The 27,878-nt window shown below is 45.5% G+C and overlaps 1 protein-coding gene across 4 annotated transcripts in view; it reads right to left on the bottom strand.

The window, feature by feature from the left end:
* The window catches only part of LOC122789663 (KH-type splicing regulatory protein), a 441,911-nt gene that overhangs the window by 138,183 nt on the left and 275,850 nt on the right, over positions 1-27,878 (bottom strand). For all 4 annotated transcript variants that reach the window (XM_044057076.1, XM_044057077.1, XM_044057079.1 and 1 more), the window contains exons 13-14: positions 21,793-21,953; positions 21,296-21,417 (exon numbers count right to left, since the gene is read on the bottom strand). In XM_044057076.1, the coding sequence (XP_043913011.1) occupies positions 21,296-21,417; positions 21,793-21,953 (283 nt within the window). The remainder of the gene's footprint in view (positions 1-21,295; positions 21,418-21,792; positions 21,954-27,878) is intronic.

Below are 27,878 nucleotides of genomic sequence, written 5' to 3'. Positions count from 1 at the left end.
AACTACATGGAGTGAAGGACCCGAAAAAGATGTTCAGTCAATGAGCTTCACTTTTGAGGGGAGGTAGGTATGTTTCCATAAGGTCTGAGCATATTCTGCACCCGAGGAAGGCTATGTCTTGGGTTGGCTGTACATGCGATTTACAGAAGTTTAGCTGAAATCCCAGCGATTGTAGCAGTCACTACAATGTGAATATGCAGCTGGAGGGTCTCTTGGCTGGCAGCCTGGATCAACAGGTCGTCCAGGTAAGAGAAGGGAATATTTGTATTCCCTTTGTCCTGCAATAAGGGATGACCACGGCCAAGCATTTTGTGAAGAGTCTGGGTGCAGTGGAAAGTCCAAAAGGCTAGGCAGAGAACCAAGTGAGAAGAACCCACCAAGAATCTCAGATATTCCCTATAAGATGATTTTATTGGGATATGGAGATAAACATCTTTTATATATCTAATGTTGCCATGAACTCTTGGGGGAGCAGGAGAGGGAATAGGGCTGGTAGGGTCAACATTCTGAAGGAAGGGACCTTTAAGAGGAGGCTGAGATGGAGAGATCTATAGGGTCTTTTCTGGGGACCAGGAAGATCCTGGAATAGAATCCCCTTCCTTCCTTTACCAGTTGGGGGGGGGGGCTGCTTCGAAGGTGCCCTGAGCTATAATGTCTGCAGTACTGTCTGCATGAGATGCAACTACTGTGTAGGTGGTTGGGGGGATGCCTCTCCTTTTGGTAGGGGAGATCCAAGAAAGTAATCTTCTGTAGTATGGACAGGACCCACTGGTCTGAGGTGAGGTTGGTCTACACAGAGGCAGTGAGGGTTGGGCTGACAGTGGTACAGAAGGAGGGGGAGTGAGGGGGAAGCAAGGATGACAAGTAATGATATCAGCCCTGCCCTGAAAGGGCAGTCTGGTTACAGGAAGAAGGTGCTCTAGCACATACGGTGGGCGTTTGAGGGATCTGGCGGCCGCACTTGACACCTGCCCTTTCTGGATGCCATGAACAAGCAATACAACTTTAAAGGAAAGACTGAAAAGATCTCAACAGGGTACTTTGATTTATACGAATCAGATGTCAGCGGTAGCTGTAGCACCTGGCATAAAACTGGCAGCTGAAGTTTTGGGGTCTGGTGCGTGCAGACACTTTTATGGCAGTTTCCTCTGCCACGTCAGACATCACACGCACCTCAAAGGTACTGAAAACATTTGTATACTGGCCATACGTACAAGACTAGGAGTAAACACATATGCAGAATACTGCAACATGAGAATAGGACATGAGGTCCTGCAGGCGGAGGAGCCTGGAGGTCATCCAGGTTAAGGCTGAATCTACCTCTGAATTTGCAAAAAGTACAGTTGTGTACACTGTTGCAGTCATCACATTTGGGCTATCTGCCTGCAGGATGCTGTCACTTCTTCCTTGGCATCAGGTCGTCAGGGGATACAACACGCAGCCGACGCAATTACATCAGTTTTTCTTCCCCAGATGTTAGGTGCCCCCCACAAAAGGAAGCAATAAAATGGTATGGTACACCCATATCAAAAAGCAAATACGTAAGAAAAAAATATACCAACAAGGAAAGGTAGAGCCAAGAGAAGTCAGGGGGCTGGAAGGAGGGTAACCAGGACTGCAACAGTGAATACACTCGAACATCTACATTTATAAGTGCACATCAAACTGTACTATGTTCATGTTTCACTGATGAAGTCATCACATTTGAGTTGATTCCCAAAGCTAAGGAAGGGAGGACGAAGTTAAAGAGCATTAGGACCAGCTATTAATCCCTGCAAGACTGCAGTGGCAAATCCAGCTCTGGATTTAGAAAAGACAGGCAAGTGCTAATGCTTGGTGAATGTATGTACAGAGCTCCACGTAAGCAGCTTCTCGGATGCCCCTGGTAGGGACCCCTCTGAGAAACGCCGCAGAAGTAGATGCAGCCCTGGTGGAATGTGATCTTATCTCCTGCGAGGTAGGTTTTCCATGGTGATTGTAGCAGAAATGAATGCAATGGACTAATCCATTTGTTAATGGTTTGTTTCGAAATGGCCTTCCCCTCTGCCCCTGCAGCAAAGTTAACTAGCAGCTGTTCAGATTTTCTGATGGGCTTTGTCCTGTCCAAATAGTATCCAAGTGGGCTGTGCACGTCCAGAGTGCAGTATTCATTCCCCTTTCTTTGGTGGATTAGGGAAAAAAAGTAACCAAATTAATAGACTGATTTAGGGCCACATTAGACACCACCTTGGGCACAAAGGAAGGATTAGTTCCGAGGGAAACCCTGTTCGCATTGAAGATAATGAAGGGTTCCACTGCCATGAGAGCCTGTAATTCAGACACTTTGCTGAAGCGATGGCTAGAAGGAAGGCTGTTTTCCAAGAAAGGAATTTCAACTCTGCTGTAGCAGCTGGTTCAAAGGGGGGGGGGGGGGAGTGGGCTTTTCCAATACAAAGTTAAGGTCCCAGGCTGGAGTGGGAGCTCTCCTGGGGGGGGGGGTCTTAAATTTTTGGCCCCTCTAAGAAATTGCTTTAGCAAGGGGTGAGAGAAGAGGGGTGGCTCAGTATTATAATGTGCTGAAATGGCAGAGGCATGAATTTTTACTGACTAGAAGGATAGGCCCTTGAGCATTTCTGTTAAGTACTGTAGAATATGAGGTAAGCTGGGCACCGTTGTGCCCATCCCCTGAGTCTGGCTCCAGGAACAGTGTCTTTTCCACTTTTCAGCATAGGATGTTAGAGTACTAGGCCTCCTTGCCTCCAGAATGACATCCAGTACCTGCTTACTGAGGGATGCTATGGGAGAGCTCAAGGAATTAGCCAGGCTGCAAGGTTCAGGTTTTGAAGCAGACGGTGCAGAATATGGCCCGCCTGCTGGGACAGCAGGGAAGGGGTCTGAGGCAGGTGCCATGGTTGTAGCAGTGTCATACTGCTCAAGAGGGGGTACCAGTGCCAGCGTGGCCAATCTGGTGCAATAAGTACTGTCCTTGGCTTGTCCTGTTTGATCTTTAGTAAAACCTTTGAGAGAAGAGGCAGAGGGGAAGGCATAAACAGAGGCTTTCCCAAGGACAGGGCATCCACTTTCCAAGCTTGACTGTGGGGAATTCTTGCGCAGAATTTGGCCAATTGGTAGTTCTGAGGGGAGGCAAACAGGTGTAGCTCTGGAGTCCCCCCCATTTGTTCAAGAGGTTGAATATTTTGGGTTCTAGTTTCCATGTGTGGGTCCAAGCCATTTCTGTTTAAGTCATCTGCCAGTGAATTTAGTTTGCCTGGCAGGAATTGTGCTTGTAGGTGTACTTGGTAGCTCAAACGCTGTGTCCCACAGCCATGGCTTGTCTGCAGAGAGGTACCCTCTCTGTGGTTCCCCCTGCCTGTTTATGTACCACATAACTGTGATATTGTCTGTCTTTACCAATAATTGTCCTGGAACAGTGCAGTCTTTGAAGGCTGTCAGATTCTTTTCAGCTAACATTTTTGACTGATATGCAGGCGCATCTGTCTCTGGTTCCATTTGCCCTGAATGCACTGCCCTGCCATGTGAGACCCTCATGCATAGTCTGATGCGTCTTATGAGTTTGGGTGGCAGGGGGTAGAGTGAAAGGGAGTCCCTTGTAGTGGTAGCAGGCCTCTGCCCACCAGAGGAACTGTCTTTATACAAGGAAGGATAGAAATCATTGTTTCCAGGTCCTGAGAATGATGACACCATAGGCGTTTTAGATACCACTGGAGTTTCCTCATATGCAGTCTTGCATATGGAATTAGAACGCAAGAGGCCATGAACCCCACAGCTTGTAGTAGTTTCCTTGCAGATAGCTGGGGTTTTGCGGCCAATAGTTTGAAGTAGGTTGTCAAGCTTGCTTCTCCGGAGTGAGGAATGCTATCTGGGAAGTGGTGCTCAAGCTTTTTCCCAGGAATACATCTGTTGGCAGGGTACTAGGTGAATTTCTTTTTGTTGGTGTACCCCAGAGAGATTAGAAGTTTCTTTACAAATGCCAGGTGTTGTAATAGCAAGTCCTGGCTTTCTCCCTGAATAAGATAATCGTCCAAGTATGGGTAAATTTGAATATTTCTCTGCCTGCAAAATGCAATGGCTGAAGCTACACTGAATACCCTGGGCGAAGTAGATAAGCCAAAGGGAAGTGCAGAGAACTGAAAGTGCATGGAGCCCGCCCTGAAATGTAGGTATTGTCTGCAGGATCCCCTTATTGGGATGTGCAGGTAAGCTTCCTTTAAGTCTAGGGTTGCTAGCCAGGCATACTTGGCTAGCATAGGAAGAAGCTGTTGAGTTAGCATTTTGAATTTTGGAACCACCAGAAAGGTGAGGAGAGGTCCAGGACAGGATGCCAGGAGTCCTCTTTTCTGGGTACCAGAAAGTCTTGAATAAAAACCTTGTCCCCTTTGTTCTGCTGGGACAGGTTGAATAGCCCTGATATTGAGAAGAGAGCACCTGCTGCTGGGACTCCGCCCATTGATTTGGGGGTAGGTCTGGCCAACCATTTGGGGTTGGTAGTGTGTGGAAGTAGAATCTGTACCTTTGGGAAACTATGTTCAAAACCCATTTGTCCTGGGTACAGAGTTCCCAGTTTTTTGCATGCAAGGTGAGCTTTCTTCCTATGGGAGCAGGTAGTAGAGCAGGGCTTGGAAGGTTTAAGGTTAAGTCATTGTGCCATTTTTCTGCAGGGGCGTGGCTTACTACTCCCTGCTTTGGAAGTGGGATCACCCCACTGCTTAGATCTGTGCATAGCCTGAGACTGTAGCCTAGGTGGCCTGCTGTTCCTGGGTTTGGACTAAGAAGGCCTGGAAGGACTGGAAAGGACAAGTTCTTTGAAGGCCAATGCCTACTGAATCTGGGAGGCTTTGTATAGATTTAGCTTTTTTCTCCATCCTTTTGAGGACGTCTGCTTTGCTGCCAAAAAGGCAGTCTTGGTTTAAGGGGGCATTAGGCAATTTAGCATGACCTGGCAAGTTTTGTTCCTTAAGCCAAGCATGCCTTCCAAGTACAAACCCAGTGACAGCAGCCCTGCAATATGCTTAAGAGTCAAAACCCACAGTGCAATGTAGGTTTACCAACTTGTTCTGCAAAATGCAGTAAATCTTGCAATTCTTTGCGTTCACCAGCCAGGAATAGTCATTTTCTGTTTAAGTAGTCCCATAATATGCTGCTGATGAAACTGGCAGTTTAAGGCCCTAATGGCCAAAGTAGCAGAAGTGTATACCTTCTTACCCCATCTGTCCAAGGCCTTGGAATCCCTATCAGAGGGAGTAGCGTTTTTGGCTGTAGTAGCTGTAATGCCTTTAGGTCGTTGGGAAATTCTCAGGATCCGCAGTAGGATTGAAGAGGAACTTCAGTCAGGTACTCAAATACCCATCAGGTTTCCTGGGAAATGGAGGTAAAGTGTCTGGGGCCAGGCTAGATTCCAAGAAAGCATCTACAATGTCCAGAAAGTGCAGTTGTGTACCTACCATAAATGTAGATGTTACAGTGTATTCACTGTTGCAGTCATTACAATTGGGTTATCCTGCTGGCAGGCTACCCGCAAGTCTGCCCGAATTCCAAAGTCTTGGTCCGGCATCGGTTGCTGTCACCTCCTCCCTGACGTCAATGCGCCAAGGGTATAAAAGATGCAGCAAACGCCATTTTCTTCAGTTTTTCTTGCCCCAGATGTCAGGTGCCCTCAAAAGGGTAGGCTAAAATGTCAATAAGCATGCACCAAAGTAAATTTTTCCTTCATCTACAAATACACCATATAGGTTGTATAGAATAGAGAAGTACAGATAAGTTCCAGCAAAGGAAAGGAGGATAGTGGGTAACCTGGACTGTAACAGTGAATACACCAACATCTACATTAATGGCAGGTGCACAACTGTACTAGGTTTAGTGCTTCACTGTTGCAGTCATTACAATTGGGTTGAATCTCAAAGCTAAGGTTGGGAGGCTGGAGCTAAATAGGATTAGGCCCTGCAGAACTGCAGTGGCAAACCCTGCCCTGGATTTAGAGAGGCAAGTGATAAGTGCTTTGAAAAAGTGTGCACTGAACTCCAGGTTGCAGCCTCTAAAATGTCTTTGGTTGGTACTCTGAGGAAGGCTGCTGAAGTGGCTGCTGCTTGGGTTGAATGTGGCCTAATGCCCTTAGGCACTGATTTGCCATGTTGTGAATAGCAGAAACAAATGCAGGTATAACCTTTTGACATTATATCAAAGACCCATTTGTCTTGGGTGATTGTGCCAATTTTGAGAAAAAAGTGCTAGTTTTCTCCCTAAAGGAGCTGCCAGAAGTTAAGTGTTTGGCGCTGGCAAGGGGGTAGTCATTGGGACGGTTTCCTGTATGGCTGTGATTTATCTTCTCCGCTTTTGGAGGTAGAAGCACCCCATTGTTTAGACCTATATGAGCCTTGGGGTTGGGGTCTGCCTCTTTGTGGCCTGACACTGGAAAGGACCAATTCTTTGCAGGCCAGTTCCTGCTAAATCTGTACCTGTAAGAAATCCTTGACTGTTTGCATAGATTTAGCTTTGTCCTCAATTTTCTTCAACACCTCTTCTGCTTTAACACCAAAGTATCATGCTGTAACGGAGCATCTAATAATTTTGCTTTAACATGATCAGGCAGAGTTTGTTCCTTTAACCAAGCATGCCTCCTAATGACAGAACCCGTAACAGCGGCCCTGCCGCAGAGAATCAAAACCACATTGCAAAGTATGCTTTCCCACTTGTTCAGCTGCATGCAATAAATCCGGCATTTCTTTGTTTTCTGCACATTAAGAATGTCAGTTTCTGTTTAAGCAGTGACATAATATATTGCTGATATTTAAGCATATGAAACTGACAATTTAAAACCCGAACAGCCAAGGTAGCAGAAGTCTAAATCTTTTTCCATCTGTCCAGTGCCCTTGAATCCCTATCAGAAGGGATAGGGTTTTTTTTTTTTTTTTTTTTTTACAGAAGCCTTGACCCCTTTGGGACAGAGAGATGGTTCCTGGGTCAGCAGCAGCAAGGTTTTTATAAAGAAATTTATGTGAATCTGGAACCCTGCTGTATCTGTCTGGCTTAACAGGAGCTGGAGGTAGAGAGTCAGGAGTCAGACTGGACTCTGAAAATACATCTACAATGTCTAAAACAGGTGGAATAGCAAGGGGCCTGTGCTGAGGTAAGTAAAAGGAAGTCTGAGCCTTTTCTTAGATTCTGAATAATCTTGGCTCTCCCAGTGGAAGTGCTCCCTCATGGCATGCAGCATCTCCCCAAAAGAATAATGTTCAGGAGGAGAGGCTGATGGGATAGATTCTTCAGCATCAGAATCCTCATAGGGAGGAAGAGAGTATTCCTGTTCAGAAGAGGAATCAGAGAAAATGGAAACCTGATCTGAAGATTCATATTTTGTCTCTTGCCTAGGCCTCTTATAAGGAGGGGGATGGGAACCCCTGATCAAAGTAATTAGGTCTTCGGCCATTTTGAGCATCTGTTTTTTTTAGGCATGGAGGACTGTCCATGGGGTTGCTGTACTTTGTCTTTAGAGGTGCTTTAGTCTTAAGTCGTTTTCGCATACAACTGTGTAGGCCTGAAAACACCCTCAGAAGCCAATGCCTGCTCAGTAGCTCCGGACCCATCAGAGGGAATAGTTTCCGAGGGTCCAATACCTTGAGTTTCCAGCAGCGGTCGGCTCCATGTGGGAGTCGGAAGCTGCCTGCGGCTGAGGTAGCGGGTGTCAGGGGCTGCAAAAGCAGCTCACTGAGAACCGGCGACTGGCTTAGAGGAAGCGTCTTCAGTTTTGGACCTCTGGATGCCTGTCCTTTTCTTTTTCCTTGCATTTTTTGTGAATTGCGGTAGTCTGATGGCTGACTACATCGTGTAATTAAATCTTCTGCCAAAGTAGTGAAATGCAAAATCGTACAGACACTAACAGTGCGCTGGTTAAATCTAGCAGAAAACTAACAATTAGCAACGTTGTGATAAGGGCCTAGGCAAGGAATGCAATAAGAATGGAAGTCCTTATGAGGTAGTTGCTTCCCACTAGAAATACAATTAACTTTTTCTGACATCGGTCTGGAGCAAGAAAAAAAGTTTCCCCAACGGGGTACTTAGCTTTAAATGAAGACTTCGGATCTGAAATTCGAACACGAAAATCTCCGGAGTCTGCCGACCAGCACTTGCGAACTGCTTTTGCTTCGGGCGGCAAGACAGACTGAAGAAAATGGCGTCGGCTGCATCCTTTATACCCCTGGCGCACTGACGTCAGGGAGGAGGCGACAGCAACCGACGCCGGACCAAGACTTTGGAATTCAGGCAGACTGCGGGTAGCCTGCAGGATAACCCAATTGTAATGACTGCAACAGTGAAACACAATAAACATCAGGAGGGATAGCTAAAGGCCTGTGTTGAGGTAGGAGTAAGAATTCCCCCAAGTCTCTTTTTGGACTCAGTAGTCCTGGCGTTCTCAGCAGAAATGCTCCCTAAGAGTGTGCAAGGTTTCACCGAAGGGGAAGCAGAGGGAATGGAATCCTCTGCATCAGAATCCTCATAAGTAGATAAGGGAAAATTCCTGGCAATCAGAAGCAGAAAAACTCCTGATCAGAAGAATCAGAAAAAAAAAAAAATCAGTTCTAGGTCTCAGAGGGGGAAGGCTAGCTTCCCTTAAGTTAAAGTACAGTTGCGTACCTACCATAACTGTAGATCCTGCTGGCAGGCTACCCGGATTCTGCCTGAATTCCAAAGTCTAGGTCGGGCGTTGGATGCTGTCGCCTCCTCGACGTCAGTGCGCAAAAAGATGCAGCAGACGCTATTTTCTTCAGTTTTTCATGCCCCAGATGTCAGGAGTAACTAAAAAAAGGTAGGCTAAATTATGCCAATAAGCATGCATACATAAAAAACAACTTTTCCTTCATCTACAAGCAAATACACCACATAGGTTGTATAGAACAGAGACGTAAAGATAAGTCCCAGCAAAGAAAGGGGGATGGTGGGTGGGTAACCTGGACTGCAACAGTGAATCCTCCAACATCTACATTTATGGTAGGTACACAACTGTACTATGTTCATAGTGTTTCACTGTTGCAGTCATTACAATTGGGTTGAATCCCAAAGCTAAGGTTGGGAGGCTGGCTAAATAGGATTAGGAGAGGCTATGAGGCCTTGCAGAACTGCAGTGGCAAAGCCTGCCCTGGATTTAGAATAGAGAGATAAGCGATAGTGCTTTGTATAAAAGTGTACACTGAACTCCAAGTTGCAGCCTCTAAAATGTCTTTGGTTGGTACTCCTCTGAGGAAGGCAGCTGACGTGGCTGCTGCTCTGGTTGAATGTGGCCTAATGCCCTTAGGCACTGATTTGCCATGCTGTGAATAGCAGAAACGAATGCAGTGGCCTATCCACTGAAATAATCTGCTATGAGATGGGGTTTCCTTGTGATCCTGCAGCATATGCCACTAGAAGTTGCTCAGTCTTTCTGAAAGCTTTGGTTCTGCCCAAGTAGAAGCGTAGCAGTCTGTGTATGTCCAAATAATGCAGAAGTCTCACCCTTATTCTGTGGGTTTGGATAAAAGGTAGGCAAATGAATAGTTTGGTTAAGGGCCATACTGGACACTACCTTAGGCATAAATGTCGGTTGGTCCTCAGAGAAACCCTGTCTGGACGGAAAATGATAAAAGGTTCCACAGCCATGAGTGCCTGTAACTCACTCAGACTAGTCTAGCAGAGATTATTGCTAGGAGCAGAGCTGTTTTCCAGGATAAGAATTTTATATCAGCTGTAGATGCTGGCTCAAACGGAGGCAGTGTGAGATTTTCCAAGACATATAGTTGAGGTCCCATGCAGGTATTGGTGCTCTCCTGGAGGTCTATGTTTTTGGCCCCTCTGAGGTACTGCCTTAGTAATGGATGAGAAAAGATAGGTGGGTTCTGTATTGTAATGAGCTGCGTTGGCAGAGGCACGAATTTTAATTGATGAAAAGGAAAGGCCTTTATCTGGCATCACAGTTAAGTATTGCAAAATCTGAGGAATATTTGGAATATTCGTGTCAATTTCTTGTGCCTGGTTGCAAGCACAGAATCTCTTCCATTTTTCTGCATAAGATTTTCTGGTGCTAAGCCTCCTGGCCTCCAAAATATCTATTACCGCTTTAGAGAGAGGTGCGTCTTGAATGGCTACATTATCCGACATGCTACCAGACTTAAGGTCCCGAGTTGGCTGTGCAGTATTTGACTGTCTTGTTGGGTCAATAAGTGGGGAATTTGAGGTAAAGTCCAAGCTGGGCATTGAGACAAGCTAGGATTGGGTGCTAGTGCTGGCGAGGAAAGTTCGGGGCAATCAATATCATTTTTGGCTTTTCTTGTCTGACCTTTAGGAGTACCTTGGGGAGGAGAGGCAGTGGAGGAAAGGCATATGCCGTTAGGTTTTTCCAGCTGAAAGATAGAGCATCCACTTTCCATGCTTGCTTGTGATACGTCCTTGTGCAGAATCTCTGTAGTTGGCAGTTGTGAGGGGAAGCAAAAAGGTCCATGTCCAGGCATCCCCAGTTCCGGTTTATCATGCTGAAGACTTGTAGATCCAATTTCCCCTCGTGCAGTCCATTAGGTTTCTGCTTAGTCTGCCAGAGTATTTATCTTTCCTGGCAGGAATTGTGTTTGCAGATGTACTTGGTAAGTCAATGCTGTGTTCCACAAGTTCATGGCTAGTCTGCAGAGGGGGTAGGAATGTATGCATCCCTGTTTATGTACCACATGACTGTAGTATTGTCAGTCTTTATCAGTAGTTGCCTGTATGAAGTAGGTCCTTGAAGGCTGTCAGGGCATTTTGTACAGCTAGCATCTCTGATTTATCTGTAGATGCATTTGACTTGCGGACCTGAATATTTCTTCCTGCCATATGGGCCCCCCAGGCATAATCTGATGCATCTGTTAATGTCTGCCTGGCTGTGGGTAAGGTGAATGACTGTCCCGTGTTGTGGTGACCGACCTTTGCCCACCAGCGAAACTCCTGTTGTAGGCAGGGAATGAGGGTAATTGTTTCCAGGCTGTGGGAATGTTGAGTCCAAACACTTTAGTTTTTGGAAGTTTCCTCATATGCAGCCTTGCATATGGAATTAGCAGAATGCAGGATGTCATGAAGCCCAAAGCCTGCAGAATTTTTCTTGCAGATAACTGGGTCTTTGTTGCCAACATTTTGAAATAAGTAGTCAGTTGTCTTTGTCTGGCGTGAGATAAGCCATCTGGGCAGTTTTATTTAAGCTTGCACCCAGGAATATTACCTTTTGAGAGGGTACGAATTTTGATTTCTTTTCGTTTACTGTGTACCCTAGACCTGTTGGTAACCTTTTTACAAACACCAGATGCTGTAGTAGAATGTCCTTGTTCTCTGCTTGAATAAGGCAGTCGTCCAAGTAAGGATATATTTGTATTCCTCTGTCTGCAAAATGCAATTACTGGTGCAAGGCATTTTGTGAAGACCCTGGGCGCAAGTAGATGAGCCAAAGGGCAGTGCAGAGAACTGGTAGTGCATTGAGCCAGCTATAAAATCGGAGCTATCTTCTGCATGACCGTCTGATTGGGACATGCAGGTATGCCTCTTTTAGGTCTAAAGTCACAAGCCAAGCCTTCTTGCCCAGCATGGGCAGAAGCTGCTGCAGAGTTAACATTTTGAATTTTGGAATATCCACAAATGTATTTAGGATAGACAGGTCCAGTATTTGTCTCCAGGCTTTGTCCTTACTGGACACCAAGAAGTCTTGAGTAAAAGCCTAGTCCCTGCTCTTGCTGTGGTACTTGAATGGCCCTCATGTCCATGAGGGATGAAACTATTTCGTGCCTCTGCCCACTGATTGCATTGCAGTTCTGGCATACCATGTGCCCTTGGCAGGGTGTGAAAATGGAACCTGTAGCCTTGTGATATGATATTTAAGACCCATTTGTCCTGGGTGATCATGTGCCAATTTTGTGAAAAAAGTGCTAGTTTTCCCCCCAAAGGAGCTGCCAGAAGTTAAGTGCTTAGTGCTGGCAGGGGAAGTCATTGAGACAGTTTCCTATATGGCTGTGATTTTTCCTCTCTGCTTTTGGAGGTAGAAGCACCCCATTGTTTAGGCCTGTATGAGCCTTGGGGCTGGGGTCTGCCTCTGGGGAGTCTCTGCCTCTTTGTGGTCTGACACTGGAAAGGACCAATTCTTTGTAGGCCAGTTCCTGCTAAATCTGGGAGGCTGTACCTGGGAGGCTGTACCTGTAAGAAATCCTTGACTGTTTGCATAGATTTAGCTTTGTCCTCAGTTTTCTTCAACACCTCTTCTGCTTTAACACCAAACAAGGTATCATGCTGTAAAGGAGCACCTAAAAGCTTTGCTTTAACATGATCAAGCAAATTCTGTTCTTTTAACCAAGCATGCCTCCTAATGACAGAACCCGTAACAGCGGCCCTGCAGGAGGCCTCTAGAGAATCAAAACCACACTGCAAAGTATGCTTTCCCACTTGTTCAGCTGCATGCAATAAATCCTGCATTTCTTTGTTTTCTGCACATTCTGAATGTCAACATTTATGTTTAAGCAGTGACATAAGATACTGTTGATATTTAAGCATACAAAAATGACAATTTAAAGCTCTTACAGCAAAGGTAGCAGAAGTATAAATTCCCTCCCCCATCTGTCTAGGGCCCTTGAATCCCTGTCAGAGGGGATAGGTTTTTTTGCAGTGGAAGCCTCGACCCCTCTGGGACCCTGAGAAATAGTTTCTGGGTCAGCAGCAGGGTTTTTATAAAGAAGTGTATGTGAATCAGGAACCCTGTAGTACCTGTCTGGCTTAACAGGAGCTGGTGGTAGAGTCAGGAGACAGACCGGACTCTGAAAATACATCTACAATAGCAAGGGGCCTGTGCTGAGGTAATAAATGAAAGTCTGAGCCTTTTCCTGGATTCTGAGTAATCTTGGCTCTCCCAGTGGAAATGCTCCCTCACAGTATGCAGGGTCTCCCCAAAAGAATAATCCTCAGGAAACCTGATGTGAAGATTCATATTCTATCTCTTGCCTAGGCCTCTTATCAGGAGGGGAATGGGAACCCCTGATAAAAGTAATTAGTTCTTCGGCCATTTTGAGCATTTGTTTTTTAAGCATGGAGGCCTATCCAGGAGAATGCTGTACTTGTTTCTTTGTCTTTAGAGGTGCTTTAGTCTTTGCCTTTGAAGCTGAAGTTGGTTCCACTTAACTGTGTAGGTCTGAAAACACCCTCAAAAGCAGACGCCTGCTCAGCGGCTCCAGACCCATCTGAGGGAATAGTTTTCAGTGTCCAATACCTAGAGTTCCCAGTGGCCTAGTCGGCTCCACGTAGGAGTCAGAAGCAGCCTGCGGCTGAGGTAGCGGGCATCAGGGGCCACAAAAGTGCCGCACTGAGAACAGACAGGCTTGGTTTTGGACCTCTGATGCCTGTCCTTTTCTTTTTCTTAGCGCTTTTTATAAACTCTGGTAGTCGGCTGTTCCGACGGCATTATATAATTAAATCTTCTGCCAAAGTAATGAAATGCAAAATCGTACCGACGCTAATAGTGCGTTGGTTAAATCTAGCACAAAACAGACAACTAGCAACATCGTGGTCTGGGCCTAGGCAAGGAATACAGCAAGAATGAAAATCCTTGAGGTAATTTGCTTCCCACAAGAAATATAACTAACTTTTTCTGACATCGGTCTGGAACAAGAAAAAAGTTTTCCCAACTGGGTACTTAGCTTTAACGAAGACCTCTGATCTGAAATTCGAATTTTGAAAATCTGAGGAGTCGGCCGACCGGCACTTGCGAACTGCTTTTGCGTCTGGCACTGCGCGACAAGAAAAATGTCGGCTGCATCTTTTATACCCCTGGCGCACTGACATCAGAGAGGAGGAGACAGCAACAGACCCCGGACCTAGACTTTGGAATTCAGGCAGACTGCGGGTGGCCTGCCAGCAAGAGAACCCAATTGAAATGGCTGCAACAGTGAAACACTATGAACATCAAGGTCTTCAGCCATTCTAAGCATTTGTTTTTTTAGGAATATGGGCCTGAGCCTGCGGTTTGGTAGTCAGTTTTCTAGGCGTACTGTGAGTTTTTAGCCTGGATGAAAACTATGGTATCTGTTTAATATGAAATTCTGTAGGCGACAATACACCCTCAGAAGCCAGTGCCTGCACAGTGGCTCCGAACCCATCCAAGGTAGACATCCACAGGTTCCATAGTTGAAACATCTCATGGTGTACCGGACTCCGAATGGGTCTCAGCATAGGCCTGTGAATCAGAAGTAGCGAGTATCAGGGGCTGCAAAAGCACCAGAGTACCAGCAGACTGGCGACTAGCTTAATGAAATTAAGTCTTGTCGGCAGTTTTGGACCTATGAGGTTTGTCTTTATCCTTACGTTTTTTGCAGATCGGTAGTCTGATGGCTTGACAACGCCATTTCGGAGTACACAGAATGAGTACCAAAGTAACCAGCTGCAAAAATAGCCACACGAATAGTTTGGGCATTGAACAAGGCGCACAAAACCAACGAGGGACGTAGTCTGGGCTTAAAAAAGGGGATGCAGTAAGAATGAAAACATGAGATATTTGCTTTCCACAGGTTAACTTTTACTGACATTGTTAGAGCAAAAAAAGGACCCCCAATGGGGTACTTAGCTTTTTTTTTGAAAACTTCGGGTCTGAACTCGAAAACGAAAATTTCAGAAGTCGGATGACCAGCACTTGCTAACTGCTTCTGGCACCGCATGGCAAGAAAGACCGATGTAATGGCGTTGGCTGCATGTTTTATACCCCTAATGGACGTCAAGGAAGAAGCGACAGCATCCGATGCAGAGGTTGGCTGAGCGGTACCTGTAGGCAGATAACCCAAATGTTGTTTCACTGTTGCAATCACATCTGGCAGGAGCCAAGCGTTTTGTTAAGACCCTTGCTGCTGTAAAGACAAAGGCAAAACAGAAAATTGAAAATGTGATGAAGCAACAGCAAAACAAACTCCCTGTAGAGAGAAAGAACATGATGCAGAGAGACATTACTTGATGTCCAGGGACACCATGAACACCTGTGGAATGAGAGGAAGCGAGTGCAATCTTTCGCATGCTTTCCCTAAAAAGGTGTTCAGATGAGACTGATGCAAACAAACATCTTTTCTGGCGACAATATTTCTAAATAGAACCCCTTTCCTGTTGTTTCGAAAGGTGGAACTTCTCGAATGGTATCCTGAGAAAGCAAGGTGTGAATCGCCTGAAGTATATCAACTGATTTTTTTGGGGACTGAAACACCCCTGAAGGAAGATGGTCTACACCATGAAGTATCCTCAAAATTATTGAAAGGACACAGGAGTCTTGGGTTATAGGTTCCCAAGCAGGGAGGAACAGAGAGAGATGCAAAGACAGAGGGGTCTGACTGCAAAGAGGTTGGTAGTCAGACTACCTGGCTTGCTTTGAAAAAAAAAAAAAAGTTTCATGTGTTGTAGATCTTTATCCATTCATTACTGTTAGGACTTCGGTTCTGTCCTCGGAAATGACACAGCCGTTACCAAGCTCATGCCAGCCAAAAACTCAGCTAAGACCTACCCACAATGCCCCTTCAGATCTCATTTGCCATGTTTCTAGTCAGATGTGCCAAGCCTTCTCTCTAGCCAAGTGTAGCTTTTTTCTAGCTCTTGGTGTTTACTAGCCAGCTCGTTCCAGTTTAAAATTGTGTCCGTCTCTACCTTTTCTTATTTCCTGACTAAACCCTACCTTGGTAGTTTTCATACCATCGTTGGTACTACTCCTTCCCTACCTAGGGGGCCATTCTCTTACCTTTCTGGTATTTCTTAGTACCATTGTTGGTACTTTTTTTCTTAGCCTTCTGTATATATAAAAAAATATAAATAAAAAAGCCCTTTTCACTATCCTTTATCTTGTTGGCAGTTTGTGTGGTAGTATTAGTGTTAGAACGTCAGATAAGGCCAAGCTTGGGTTCAAGCAGTGTGACAAGTGTGGGCATAAAATGCCCAACTCTAGTCATGCTTTGTCTGTTTGGGCGTTGACCACATTACATTAACGTTTCCTGTGACATTTGTTCTAGCTTCAGCAACCATATCAAGCTCCTAACCAGGTTCTGAAATCTACACGATGAGCCATTAAAGTCAGAGACCCTGGTTCCACCCAGAAAGGGCACCCCTAAATTCACTACGAGTGGTCACTTCTTGGTGCACAGCACCACAAGGATGCTGGTACTATTGCTGCCCTTACTTGCATTGCTGCAGGACCACTAATATGCAAGAAGTCATGTAACAAATGAACCTCATTAGTCAATGATGAAACAAAACTTCTTTCCTGGGGAGACTGGAAGCAACTGCTGTCCTGTGACAGCAGGCTGTGCAAGATGGCAGAGGCAAACCCAGTCCTAGTGCATATGGCCCAAACTGTAGGGCTAGTGAATGTATGTACAACCGCTCAAGTGGCTCCTTTTAGGAACCTTAAAGGAGGATCCTTAATCTTGCTCCACTGCTGACACCCATCCATTTAGAGTCTGCATATGATGCTAGCACTACCTGGTCTCCCTATCATTTGGCAAAGGATCCTTAAATACTTGTCCACTAACACTCAATTCTACATACACCATTGCAGGGTCCACCACTGGATGGTTACAGAGGTACTGGTAGGCCTCAAGCACTCTACAGAAGTAATCAGGCACCCTGGAGGTGACTGGGAGTGTGGCTGAAAGGATGTGTCAAGCAAATTGCAGGGACTGATGGGATAACCAGTGGTCTAGAGACAAGCATGTTCAGAAACCAACTGCAGTAAGCTTCAGCCTTGAGAATTTCTTACACTCCCAAATGAAGGCTTCCTTCATTCTATGAAGGGCAACTTAAGGACAGACCGCAGGGAAGGCTGAAGATGAACTCCAACTCTAAGACACCGCAAGTCTGAGAGAAGTTTTTGACTGAGGAATTTAAATCTTGGCAGGTTCTCTTTTTTCTGGGAGGTTCCTAGCACAGGTCCCTTTTGCAGGGTGGGTTGCCAGGACTGTCTGGATTCAGCTGATGGTCTAGTGTTGGCATGACAAGAATAGGTTTGAGTCATGAGGGTCAATGGAGGGATTAGATCCCAGGACTATCCTAACAGGCACTGGGGCCAGGGGGCTGCAGAGTCACCTCACTTGCTTCAGCAATTTCAAACAGTTCATAGATTACCACTAGGCTAACTGCCCTTGTGAGCCATTTTAAGTCTAGCCAATTGTCCCAATTGAGAATCAAACCATGCACCCTGTGTTTGTAAGGCAAGCACCTTAACCATTATGCCAAACCTAGGAACAGACAGGAACGTTCAGTATTCTCGACATCCTTTAGGAGTAGTTTATCCTTTTGTCTGCTGGGAAGAGCTGCTTGGGAGCCAGCAGATGCTTGAGTGTGCAGACTCCCAGCCCACAAACCTATTGCTGCTACAGGAATTCGACCCTGCACCCAACAGTCCACAACAGAAAATTTTGTGGTGGAACGGTTCTTACTTTGGGCTCTTACTTTGCAGTGAGTAAGCGTGCAGTTTTTCTTTTCTTTTTTTTTTTTTTTTTTAACTGCGCCTAACAGTCCTAACCTAGCTCAAAAAGAGGCAGCTAAGAACACTATGCAGAGACCCTATGCAAAAGCAATATAAATGAAATATGGACCCATGTAGTAGGGTTGTTTCCACACAGTTAACCTGAATATTAAACTGCAACTAACTAAGGTCCACAAAAGGGACTTCTGAAATTCTCTGGTGATTCAAGCAGACTGACAAGTAATTGTGTGCAAAGACTACACAGCAAGAAACTGAAGATGGTACTGGCTGGCATACCTTATACCCCCACACATGCTGATGTACGGCAGACATTGCTAAGTGATGGTAAATGACTAGTATTCAGGCAGGAAGCCCAAAACCTAGTACTGTAACAATTATGAACATATCCCTGACTTGTTGCCATGCTTGGATCCAACTAGAGTTTTTGAGACGAAAGTGGCATCTTAAGCATTTTTGGTGAGGGCAGCAGGTTTTTCTCTCTCTGCCTAAAGCTATCATAATACAAGAGGACATGAACCCCAGAATTCTGAGAAATTCTCTAGTAAAACAGCCCCACCCCCCCAATGTTTGGAAGTACTGCGTCTGAAAGACTGTTCTCTGGCAAATATGCCTTATGGTCCCTGGAATGTCACCCTGGCGGTCTGGAAATTGGATTTCTATAGATACAGGATGAGCCCCACATTGCAAACATTCACAGGTTGAAGGGATGCTCAGTTCCTGCCAGGAAGATGCCCACATCAGGCAGTCCAAATGTGGGTGCATCTCATCTTGCAACAGGACATCACAGCAGCCAGACATCAGAGAAGTGGACAAGCCAAAGCTGGCAATGAAAACCCCCACCCTGAAGTGAAGAAAATTACTAGAGTCTGCAAGATGGATGTGGAAGTAGGCACCCTTAAGGTCCAAAGTGACCACAAGATGTCGAGGCAGGAACAAGTTTCTCAAGATAAAAATGCTTTGGGGTAACCGTAGGCATTTGTTTAAACCGAGGTGCAAAACAGGCTTCAAAGACAGTCCTTCATGGGGACAACCTTAAAACTGCCCTTGTCTTTTGCTGGGATGGCTATGTACCCTGTGCCACAAGCTCTTGCACACAAACCTGCATCTTTTTATAATGGGGGTATGTCTGACTACTTTGGTTAGGCTGCGAAGGGCATTCAGTAACCAGAGTTTTATATTTAAACATTTTACCCACAGTGATTTTCTTTCAGTTTTAACAGAAAAGAGAGTCCTCCCCTTAGCTTTTTTTTTTTTGGAGGGAGAATGGGATACTTCTGAAAGCAGGAGCAGCCTGGTTATATAGTCAGATTGCACTTTCTAGCCCTTTTACTCTTGTTTGCTGAACCCATACAGGGGAAGTCTAGTCTGCACCTTGTACTCCACATTAAATATACTCTGGGCTTGGGTCAATGGGGGAACCTTTGTTCAAAAGGAGTATCAAAGGTGTGCTTAAACATGCGCTGGCAGAACACATTCTCAGCCACGCATGCCTTCTAAATTACTGACCCCATAGCTGCTGCCCCTTCCAGTGCTTCCAAGCCACCAAAGACACATCTGAGAGAATGCCTGGCAACTAGAGAGCAGACACTGCACAGATTAGCAACTTTCTAGACAGCCTCATCTCCACCCCTCCACCTGGTTCAACTACCAGCACAATGAAACTGGCAACCAAGACTGCCACCACAGATAAAAATGTAATCTGCTTTGCCACTGAAGACCATCTACTGGCATGCTATTTTTGTAGCAAGGCCCTTTGCTTCTTTACACTGACAGCACAGATCAGAGGCAGATTCCTTTAAGGGTTTTTTCTGGGTGTTATTCTGGTTTAACTGAAGGCTGTCTCATGCTTCAGATATCCTGAATCACATCTTCCACCTACTGGAGGTGGTGGTTTGGGCTCAGTTGGCTAAAGATGGTCTTTTCCTGGACTGGGGATATTTCATCACATCCAGGCTGAAGAGCTCATTTTATAAGTCAACATATGTTAACTGGTCGTCGCCAGATTCATCATTATTGGAGTACTCTAGTGGGGTATCCAATTTCCTTTTTACAGGACAGAATCCTAGAGCAGGATACTTCAGGGCCCAGATGCCAGGACCTCATGAATTCCAGGCGGCCTTCTACAAGCTTAAGTCCTAAAGGCAGGACTGAATGGTGGAGCAGAGACTTAAGCAGCTGTGACGGGGAGAAGTCAATGAAAAGTTTCATCTTCTATAGCTAGGTACTAAATTGAGGTGCGTAGCGCATCTGTGCCTTGGGTCAACCCAAATACAAATCACTGGGATCTCCTTGTAGATAAAGGAGGGGGATTTCTCACTCCCTCTTAAGAATCCAGCTCCAGATCAATGAGGAGTCTGAATTTATTACGACAGACTGGATAGCAATGGTATGAAAGAACACCTCTGAAGGGGTCCCACTAGAAGTCGGTTGCAAGAGGAGTACACAAAAAGGACCTTACATCCTTCAACTAGCCAGAGTCGGAAGGGCTGTCAAAGGATGCCACCTGGATATTTTGCTGTTTAAAACATGCCCCCGCTTCATTTTACGTGAACAAAAAAGCTAGCAGTAGCCAACTACCCTTTATACCACCAATGGGGTGACACAGGAAGCACCCACAGAGATGGGGGAAGGTGACCCATGGTATTCTATGCTGGCCCACCATGATCATGTTTTTATAACTGTAGCTGGTAAACCATTCTAATCTGCAGGACAGACCTTCCTGTGTGATGCGAGTCAGCCTAGCTCCTGTTCCTGGCTGGGGTAGGACTGCAGGTGGCCAAGGACAAGCAGGGCGTAACATGGGATTTTGCGGGAGGAATGCTCTCATTGTTTCTTCCTGCGTCATGGCTCAGAGGACCCCAGCCAGATTCTACTACTGCCTAGCCACTATACCTTCCCCACAGCCAGGTTTGCTACAGTGGTGTTATCTGGGTGCTGGAAATGATGGTTTTTAGACATCATAGCCTCCTCTCTCCAGCCATCAATCAAGATCCAGTTGCAACACGAGCTAATGGAAATCCACGGTCTGGGCAGAAACTAAATTCCCAAGCCTCTGTAGTCACAGACTGAAGATCAGCATTGTGGGCTAAACCAGCATCTGTTAGGGTCCTTGAAGACCAACTCCAGTCAGTACACAAGCTTTGTACAGCGCTGCCCTTGCAGACATTCCCACCATACCTTTCAATTCTACAGATTTTTGCAGAATGTCCAGAATTTTGACCCCTTTTTGGCCTGTTTTTCAAAAAATTGCATTTTTCTGGCAAATTACTGGCAAGTCATTAAAGACCGAACACAGGAAATGACATTGGAGTTCAGACTTCATACCTTTCAGAAATTTCATGCTAAAACAAAACCTGTTTTTCTATCAACTTTAAGTCTGTAAGAGCAATATCTAAACACTGTCCCTATTTTGGGGACAGTCCATTATTTATGGCTTTGTCCAGATTTCTTGCTCCGAGAGGTACGATTCCCACACTAAATTACAGTCTCATCAGGCACAAGAACAGAAGCAATTTTAACAGCCTGACTCCACACACTGCACAAACAAGCTAGCATTGGCTACTCATTCTCATCCTTCCTTACTGTGGTCTTTCCAGCACCCCTAGTCAATCCTAGGTCACCAGAGTCTGCCAAGTGCTTCTATCCCCTGCATCTTTGGTCACAGGATAAAGCTTCACCAGAGTCTGCCAAGTGCTTCTATCCCCTGCATCTTTGGTCACAGGATAAAGCTTCTAAAAATCTTAATGCTCAACATCCAGAGTTAGGCCTTAATGCAAAGAATTGTACATGCACCTCAAGTCAATGCAGGATACTTACTGCGGTGGAGCACCTGGAGGTCCTGGGTTGAAAGGTCCTGGATTATAAGGTCCCATTGGGCCAGCAGGGCCAGGACCTGGCCCAGGTCCTCCTGGGCCTGGCCCAATTGGACAAAGAGGAGCCTAAAGGAGAAAAATAAAAGTCAGTCAAGCATTATGGTACTCAACTGTAAAATACATATCAATCTGCAAAATGCTTATGACACCATTCTTTCAAAAATTTAAAGCATCCTTATCCTCCGCTTCTAGAATGTACATACTCTAAAGCAAAGCAGCCTTATGTGGTCACATTACTGTAGTAATTTCCCAAACGTGCTTGGTTAGTCTGCAAAGTCAACTGAGTATCCTCTGCACAGTCAAGCTGCAGTGACAGCAGTGTCTTGCAGTGTGACATCTGGTACACAACTTAACATGTGGCAGAGTGTAGGCAGTTCATGCTACCCTTAAAGCACAGACACAGGACAACTATTTTACCAGTGTATGGAAACAGGACTATACCTCTATCTTCTCTTCGATGAGCTGCTTGGCATGGTCGATCTGTTGAGGTGCACCACGAATGATGAACAGTTTGTAGTTTGGGTCTCCATTGGGAGGGGGTTGCCGTGATATCTCAACAAATGCCCCCGTTTGTTGGTTGATCGCCTTTACATTCTCACCACCTGTTAAAAGGTAATTTGCACATAGTTCATAGGAGTGCTAGATTAACTGCCATTTAAAATCCTGGACAATTTTGCTTCAAAGCTAAGTATCAAAAGGTGTACCTTGTAATGAGGTAAACAGACCAATATTCCAATATTCCAACCCCCTTAACAAGGAAATACTGCGACAACCCTAGAGAGAGGAGCAGCAGGAATAACAGAACACAGTACTACCTGCAAAGCCACAACTCTAAGCAGCCCTGTTCAGGAGACAAACTGCTCCCCTGTCAAGTTATGGGCCTTGCAGCCTCATTTTACCCCCACCCCATAACTTAAAGTTATCTACCACCTGGCATTAAATCCTCAAAGTTCAGGCTATCCCACATGAGAATGAAACACCAACACTGCACTCTGGAACCCCAATCCTAATCTCACTGTCACAAGTGTGTTATGACCAAACACCAAGTGACTAGACCTGCGAGTGAGTCAAGTTTACAGGTCTTGAAAAGGGCATGTTACACTACCAGGGGAAAACCATAAAAGTTTAACAGTACCAGTGTCAGTTAAGCATAAGGCAAAAAAGGCAATGCTATCAGGCACAGTTAAAGTCAGATTTATAAAAGTGCTGTAATTTCCCAAATCACCTAGTAATGCACATAATTGTATCCAATTTATCCTTTGCCCTAGTTAGTCCCAGTAGTCTAGATTCTTCAGATTAGGGGATATTTGGGCAGGGCATCCAAGAGCTTCCCCTACTCATCACTGTTGCAAGTGGGACCCATTTTGGAGAAACTTCTCTTTCCATTCCAGGCACACAGGTGGCCTGGAGAAACAAGGAGGCAAAGATGAGATGGAGTGGTTAGAGAAATGGAGAAGCAAAGAAATGGGAGAATGCAAGATTCTGAGGAGATATTTCACAAAATTTGATGGAGATGGGTCAGCAGACGGATGTATTACAAACCTTCAGTCGAGTGTGGGATGATTTAAAAATGAGCCAGAACACGGATGATTATTGGGGGGGGGGGGGTTTGGAAAAAATACAAAAGTAGGATACTGAATAGTGGCGAGATAGAAAACATACGCACAGAATGTGAAAGGGAAGTATGTGCCAAGTATTCAAAGTAAAGGACAGCAAAGAAATGGATAGGTACGAAGTGTGGGACAATTTAATAGCTCCTCTGTAGCAGCACAAGGTAAGAACACATTCTTATTTTGTGACCTTTCAATGGAAAATTTTCTTGGTGAATGAACAGGAAGACTAACCCACAGAATCTCTGGGAAGAGCATTTAACAGGGTAATGAACCAAAATTAATGTACAATTTTGAATAGAGGTAAAAGACTGCAAGGATATTTGAAAACTACACAGCATTGTACTGGACACTGCAAAAGTTTATAACAAAAGGAGTTTATAGACTGGTGGCTGGGACTAACTGTTAAACAAAAAAATACATACATCAACTGTACATGTGGAGGGGAATAGGAGTGCTGTAAAATACTGGGGACAATCCAAAACACAGTTGTGTACACTTAACATAAATATAGATGTTATTGTATTCACTACTGCAGTCATCACATTTGGGTTATCCTGCCAGGGGTAGCCCTAAGTCAGCCCAAATACCAGAGGTTTAGTATTTCTGCATCAGTTGCTGTCACTTCAGGACTGACGCGAGGTAGTCAGTGGTATAAAAACAGGCAGCAGATTCAGTTTCTTGCCCCAAATGCCAGCAGCCCCCAAATAGGGAGGTAAGTTATGGTGGAAAACACCAAAAGTAAAAAGTAAATAACCCTGCAAGGAGCGAGGCAGAGACAAGGGGGCTTGGAGGGTGGGAAACCAGGACTGCAACAGTGAATACACTGACATCTACATTTATGGTAAGTGTACACAACTGTACTATGTTCATAGTGTTTCACTGTTGCAGTCACCACACTTGGGTTGATTCCCAAAGCTGATGGGGCTGGCTAGAATGCCCTGCAGGACTGCTGTTGCAAAGCCCACCCTGGATTTGGAAAAGAGAGGCAAGCGGTAAAGCTGGAAGGTATGAACAGAACTCCAAGTTGCAGCTTCCAGAATATCTCTGGTAGGGACTCCTCTCTGAGAAAGGCTGTAGAGGTTGAAGTTGCCCTAGTGGAGTGTTCTGACCCCCTGAGGGGGTGGTTTCTCATGGTGTTTGCAATAAAAATGGATAGTGTGCTATCCATTTGGAGATGGTTTGCTTTTTTGCTTTGATATGGCCTTGCCCTCTGCCCCTGGTGCAAAGCTGACTAGTAACTGGTCAGACTTCCTAAAGGGCTTAGTCCTATCAAGGTAGAATCTGAGCTGCCTGTGCACATCTAAAGAGTGCAGGATCCTTTCCCACTTATTTTGAGGTTTAAGGAAAAAAACGGGCAAATGGATAGATTGGTTGAGAGCCACACTGGACACCACTTTAGGCATGGAAGTTGGGTTAGTCCTGAGAGAGACCCTGTCAGCATGAAAAATAATGAAGGGTTCCACAGCCATAAGTGCTTGTAGCTCCGACACTTCTGGCTGAAGTGATGCCCAGAAGCAAGGCTGTTTTCCAAGAGAGGAACTAGCTCTGCTGAAGCTGCAGGTTCAAGGGGGGAGGTATAGCGTGAGCTTTTCCAACACACAGTTAAGGTCTCAAACTGTGGTAGGGGCTGCTCTTGGTGGCCTCAAGTTGTTAGCCCATCTCAGGAACTGCTTGAGAGGGTGCGAGTAGAGAGGTGGCTCAGTACTGTAAATGAGCAGAGATGGCAGAGGCATGGATCTTAATGGAAGAGAAAGACAGGCCCCTGTGGAGTAGGTCTGTTAGTTAACAGGGGTACAGGAAAATAAATTTTCTTGGGTGGCGAAAGCCAGGGTACCTTTTTGGCTAGGCTTATATAAGCCCTTGGGTCAATAGCTTAGTACCCATCTATGAATCCAGGACTGTGCTGGGTCCAGTCCTTTAGTATGGATCCAGGAACTATACCTTTTCCATTTGTCAGCATAGGATTCTCTAGTACTAGGCCATCTGGCTCCACATAGGACATCCAGTACCTGCTTGCTTAGGCTGGCCACTAGAGGAGAGGTCAAGGAATAAGCCAGCCTGCAAGGTTTAGGGTCTGCAATTGCAGATGCAAGAACTGTCCCTCCTGCTGAGTCAGGAGGGTTGGGATCTGTGGGAGGCACCATGGAGACAATGGTGACAGACTGCGCAGTAATGGGTACCAGTGTTAGCGTGTCCATTATGGGGTAATCAGGATTGCCCTTGGTCTTTCCTCCCTTATTTTGAGTAAAACCCTTGTAAGAAGAGAGAGGGAAAAGCATAGATTGAAAGGTTTGCCCACTGGAAGGGTAGGGCATCCACTATCCAGGCCTTGCTGTGAGGATCCCTGGTGCAGAATTTGCTGAGCTGGTGGTTGTAGGGAGAGGCAAATAGGTCCGCCTTCGGGGTACCCCATTCCTGGGTCACAAGGCTGAAGGTGTTGTGGTTTAATTGCCACTCGTGTGGGTCTAGGAGATTTCTGCTTAAGTTATCTGCCAGAGTTTTGTTTGCCTGGCAGGAATTGAGCTTGCAGGTGAATATGCATGGCTGAGGCAGTGGTCCAGTGGGCCATGGCTAGCCTGCAGTGTGGGTAAGAGTGGGTCCCCCCTGCTTGTTGATGTACCACATCAATGTGGTGGTGTTGGTTTTGATTAGTAGGGGCCACAGAGAAGGGATCTGAAAGCTGTCAGACCATGCTGAACAGCTAGCATCTCCTTTTGATGTGCAGATGAATATGATTTGGGCTCCAGTTGCCCTGAATGCACCTGCCGTCCAGACTTGAGAACTTTGACACCAAAGACCAAGTACCATTGAAGTTCTCATATGCAGTCTGGCATATAGAATTAGAAAAATGCAGACTACCATGAAGTACAGTTATGTACACTTACCATAAATGTAGATGTTAGTGTGTATTCACTGTTGCAGTCCTGGTTTCCCACCCTCCAAGCCCCCTATAGGACTTCGGCTGCCTTTGGTTAAGTCGGACATTAGGTACAAAAGGAAGGCAGCAGACGCCATATCTTCAGTTTTTCTTGCCTCAACAGTCAGGAGCCCCCCAAAAAGTTAGACCAGGAAAAGAAAATCTAATCTGTGCCCTAGGAAAAAAAAGGATGGAAGGGGGGGGGGGGGTAGGACTGCAACAGTGAAAACGAACATCTACATTTATGGTAAGTGTAGATGTTAGTGTTTCACTGTTGCAGTCCTTACAAAAATGGGTCGATTCCCAAAGCCCAAAAAAGAGAGGAACACCCACTGATTAAGGGTTAAGGATGCCCTGCAACACTGCAGTGGCAAAACCAGCCCTGGACTTGGAAAACAAGGGTAAATAGTAATGTTTAGTGGAAGTGTGGACACAAGTCCAGGTAGCTGCTTCCAGGATGTCCTTAGTAGATACACCTTTTAAAAGTTGCTGAGGTACAGGTTGCTGTAGTAGAATTGGTCCCAACACTCTTGTTAGTTCGATTCTCAGGTTAGAGCGTCTTGTGTAGCGACATGCGTGAAGGTTGTGCGTTAGGCCTGGCAAGCCAGTACGTAAAACTCTACTGCCGATCATTAGCGGACCGGAGTCCTGCTGTGGTGACCCCTAACAGGGAAAAACTGAAGGACACAAACTCTGGCGGAACTTTGCCATGCTGTAAGTAAAAAAGTGAATACAAGTGAGCAATTCACTTAGAAATAGTCTGTTTAGAAATAGCTTTGCCCTGAGCTCCAGGAGTAAAACTACTGATCTGACTTTCGAAAAGGTTTAGTCCTGTCCAGGTAAAATTTAAGTTGTCTATGCACATCCAGGGAATGCAGTAACCTTTCTCCTCAATTCTGAGGATTAGGAAAGAAGGTAGGCAGGTGGATAGAAGAGGCTAGAAACCATCTTAGGCACAAGAGGGATTAGTTCGAAGAGAAACCAGATCCACATGGAAGGTGATAAAGGGCTCTACTGCCATTAAGGCCTGCAGCTCAGACACTCTTCAAGCGTAAGTAATGGACAAGAGAAAGGCAGTTTTCCAGCAGAGAAAAGTACAGTTTTGTACCTACCATAAATGTAGATGTCCGAACTGGATAGCATCTGCAGTCATAACAAATGGGTTGTCCTGTCGTCAGGCAGCCCTTCGGTCGGCCGGATTCCAAAGTCTGGGTCCGGCTTCGGCTGATGTCGCACTTCACCCGACGTCATCTCCGCTGGTCTTCGGGTCTAAAGGCATCAGCCGACGCCATTTTCCTCAGTGTTTCTTGCCCCAGATGCCAATTGCCCTCTTGGAAAGCTAAATTTTGGATAAATGCCAATGTTTCCAAAATAGTAGAAGGCAAACACAAAAAATAAACATGTATGTACATATATACAAATACACCATAAGAGATTCCCCCCCAGCTAGCTATTAGGAGGGTAAATACCCTAGGAGTACCACAGAGGGGAAGGAGGGAGGGTAATCCTGACTGCAGATGCTATCCAGTTCGGACATCTACATTTATGGTAGGTACAAAACTGTACTATGTCCTTCATGGATGCATCTGCAGTCATAACAAATGGGTAGAATACCATAGCCAAACTAGGGGAGGAGGAATAAAAATTATGGTGTAGTCAGGATCCCTTGCAGTACAGCAGTGGCAAACCCTGCTCGGGATCTAGAATATAGAGGTAAATTATAATGCTTGGCAAATGTATGCACGGAGGTCCAAGTAGCCGCCTCAATAATGTCCTTGGTTGCCACTCCTCTTAAAGCCGTGGTAGTGGCTGTAGCCCTTGTAGAATGAGGTCTTATGTTCTGTGGAATTGGTTTTCCATGGTAGGAGTAACAGAATCTTATGCAATTTCCTATCCATTTGGAGATTGTCTGTTTGGAAATTGCTTTTCCTTCCCTTCCTGTTGCACAGGCTACAAAGAGCTGGTCAGTTTTTCTGTTACCTTTGGTTCTGTCCAGG

The sequence above is a fragment of the Protopterus annectens genome, chromosome 15.part0, assembly GCF_019279795.1.
Source record: "Protopterus annectens isolate FY-2018-M chromosome 15.part0, PAN1.0, whole genome shotgun sequence".
NCBI classification, from domain to species: domain Eukaryota; kingdom Metazoa; phylum Chordata; order Ceratodontiformes; family Protopteridae; genus Protopterus; species Protopterus annectens.
This window is presented reverse-complemented; position numbering and strand designations above follow the sequence as displayed.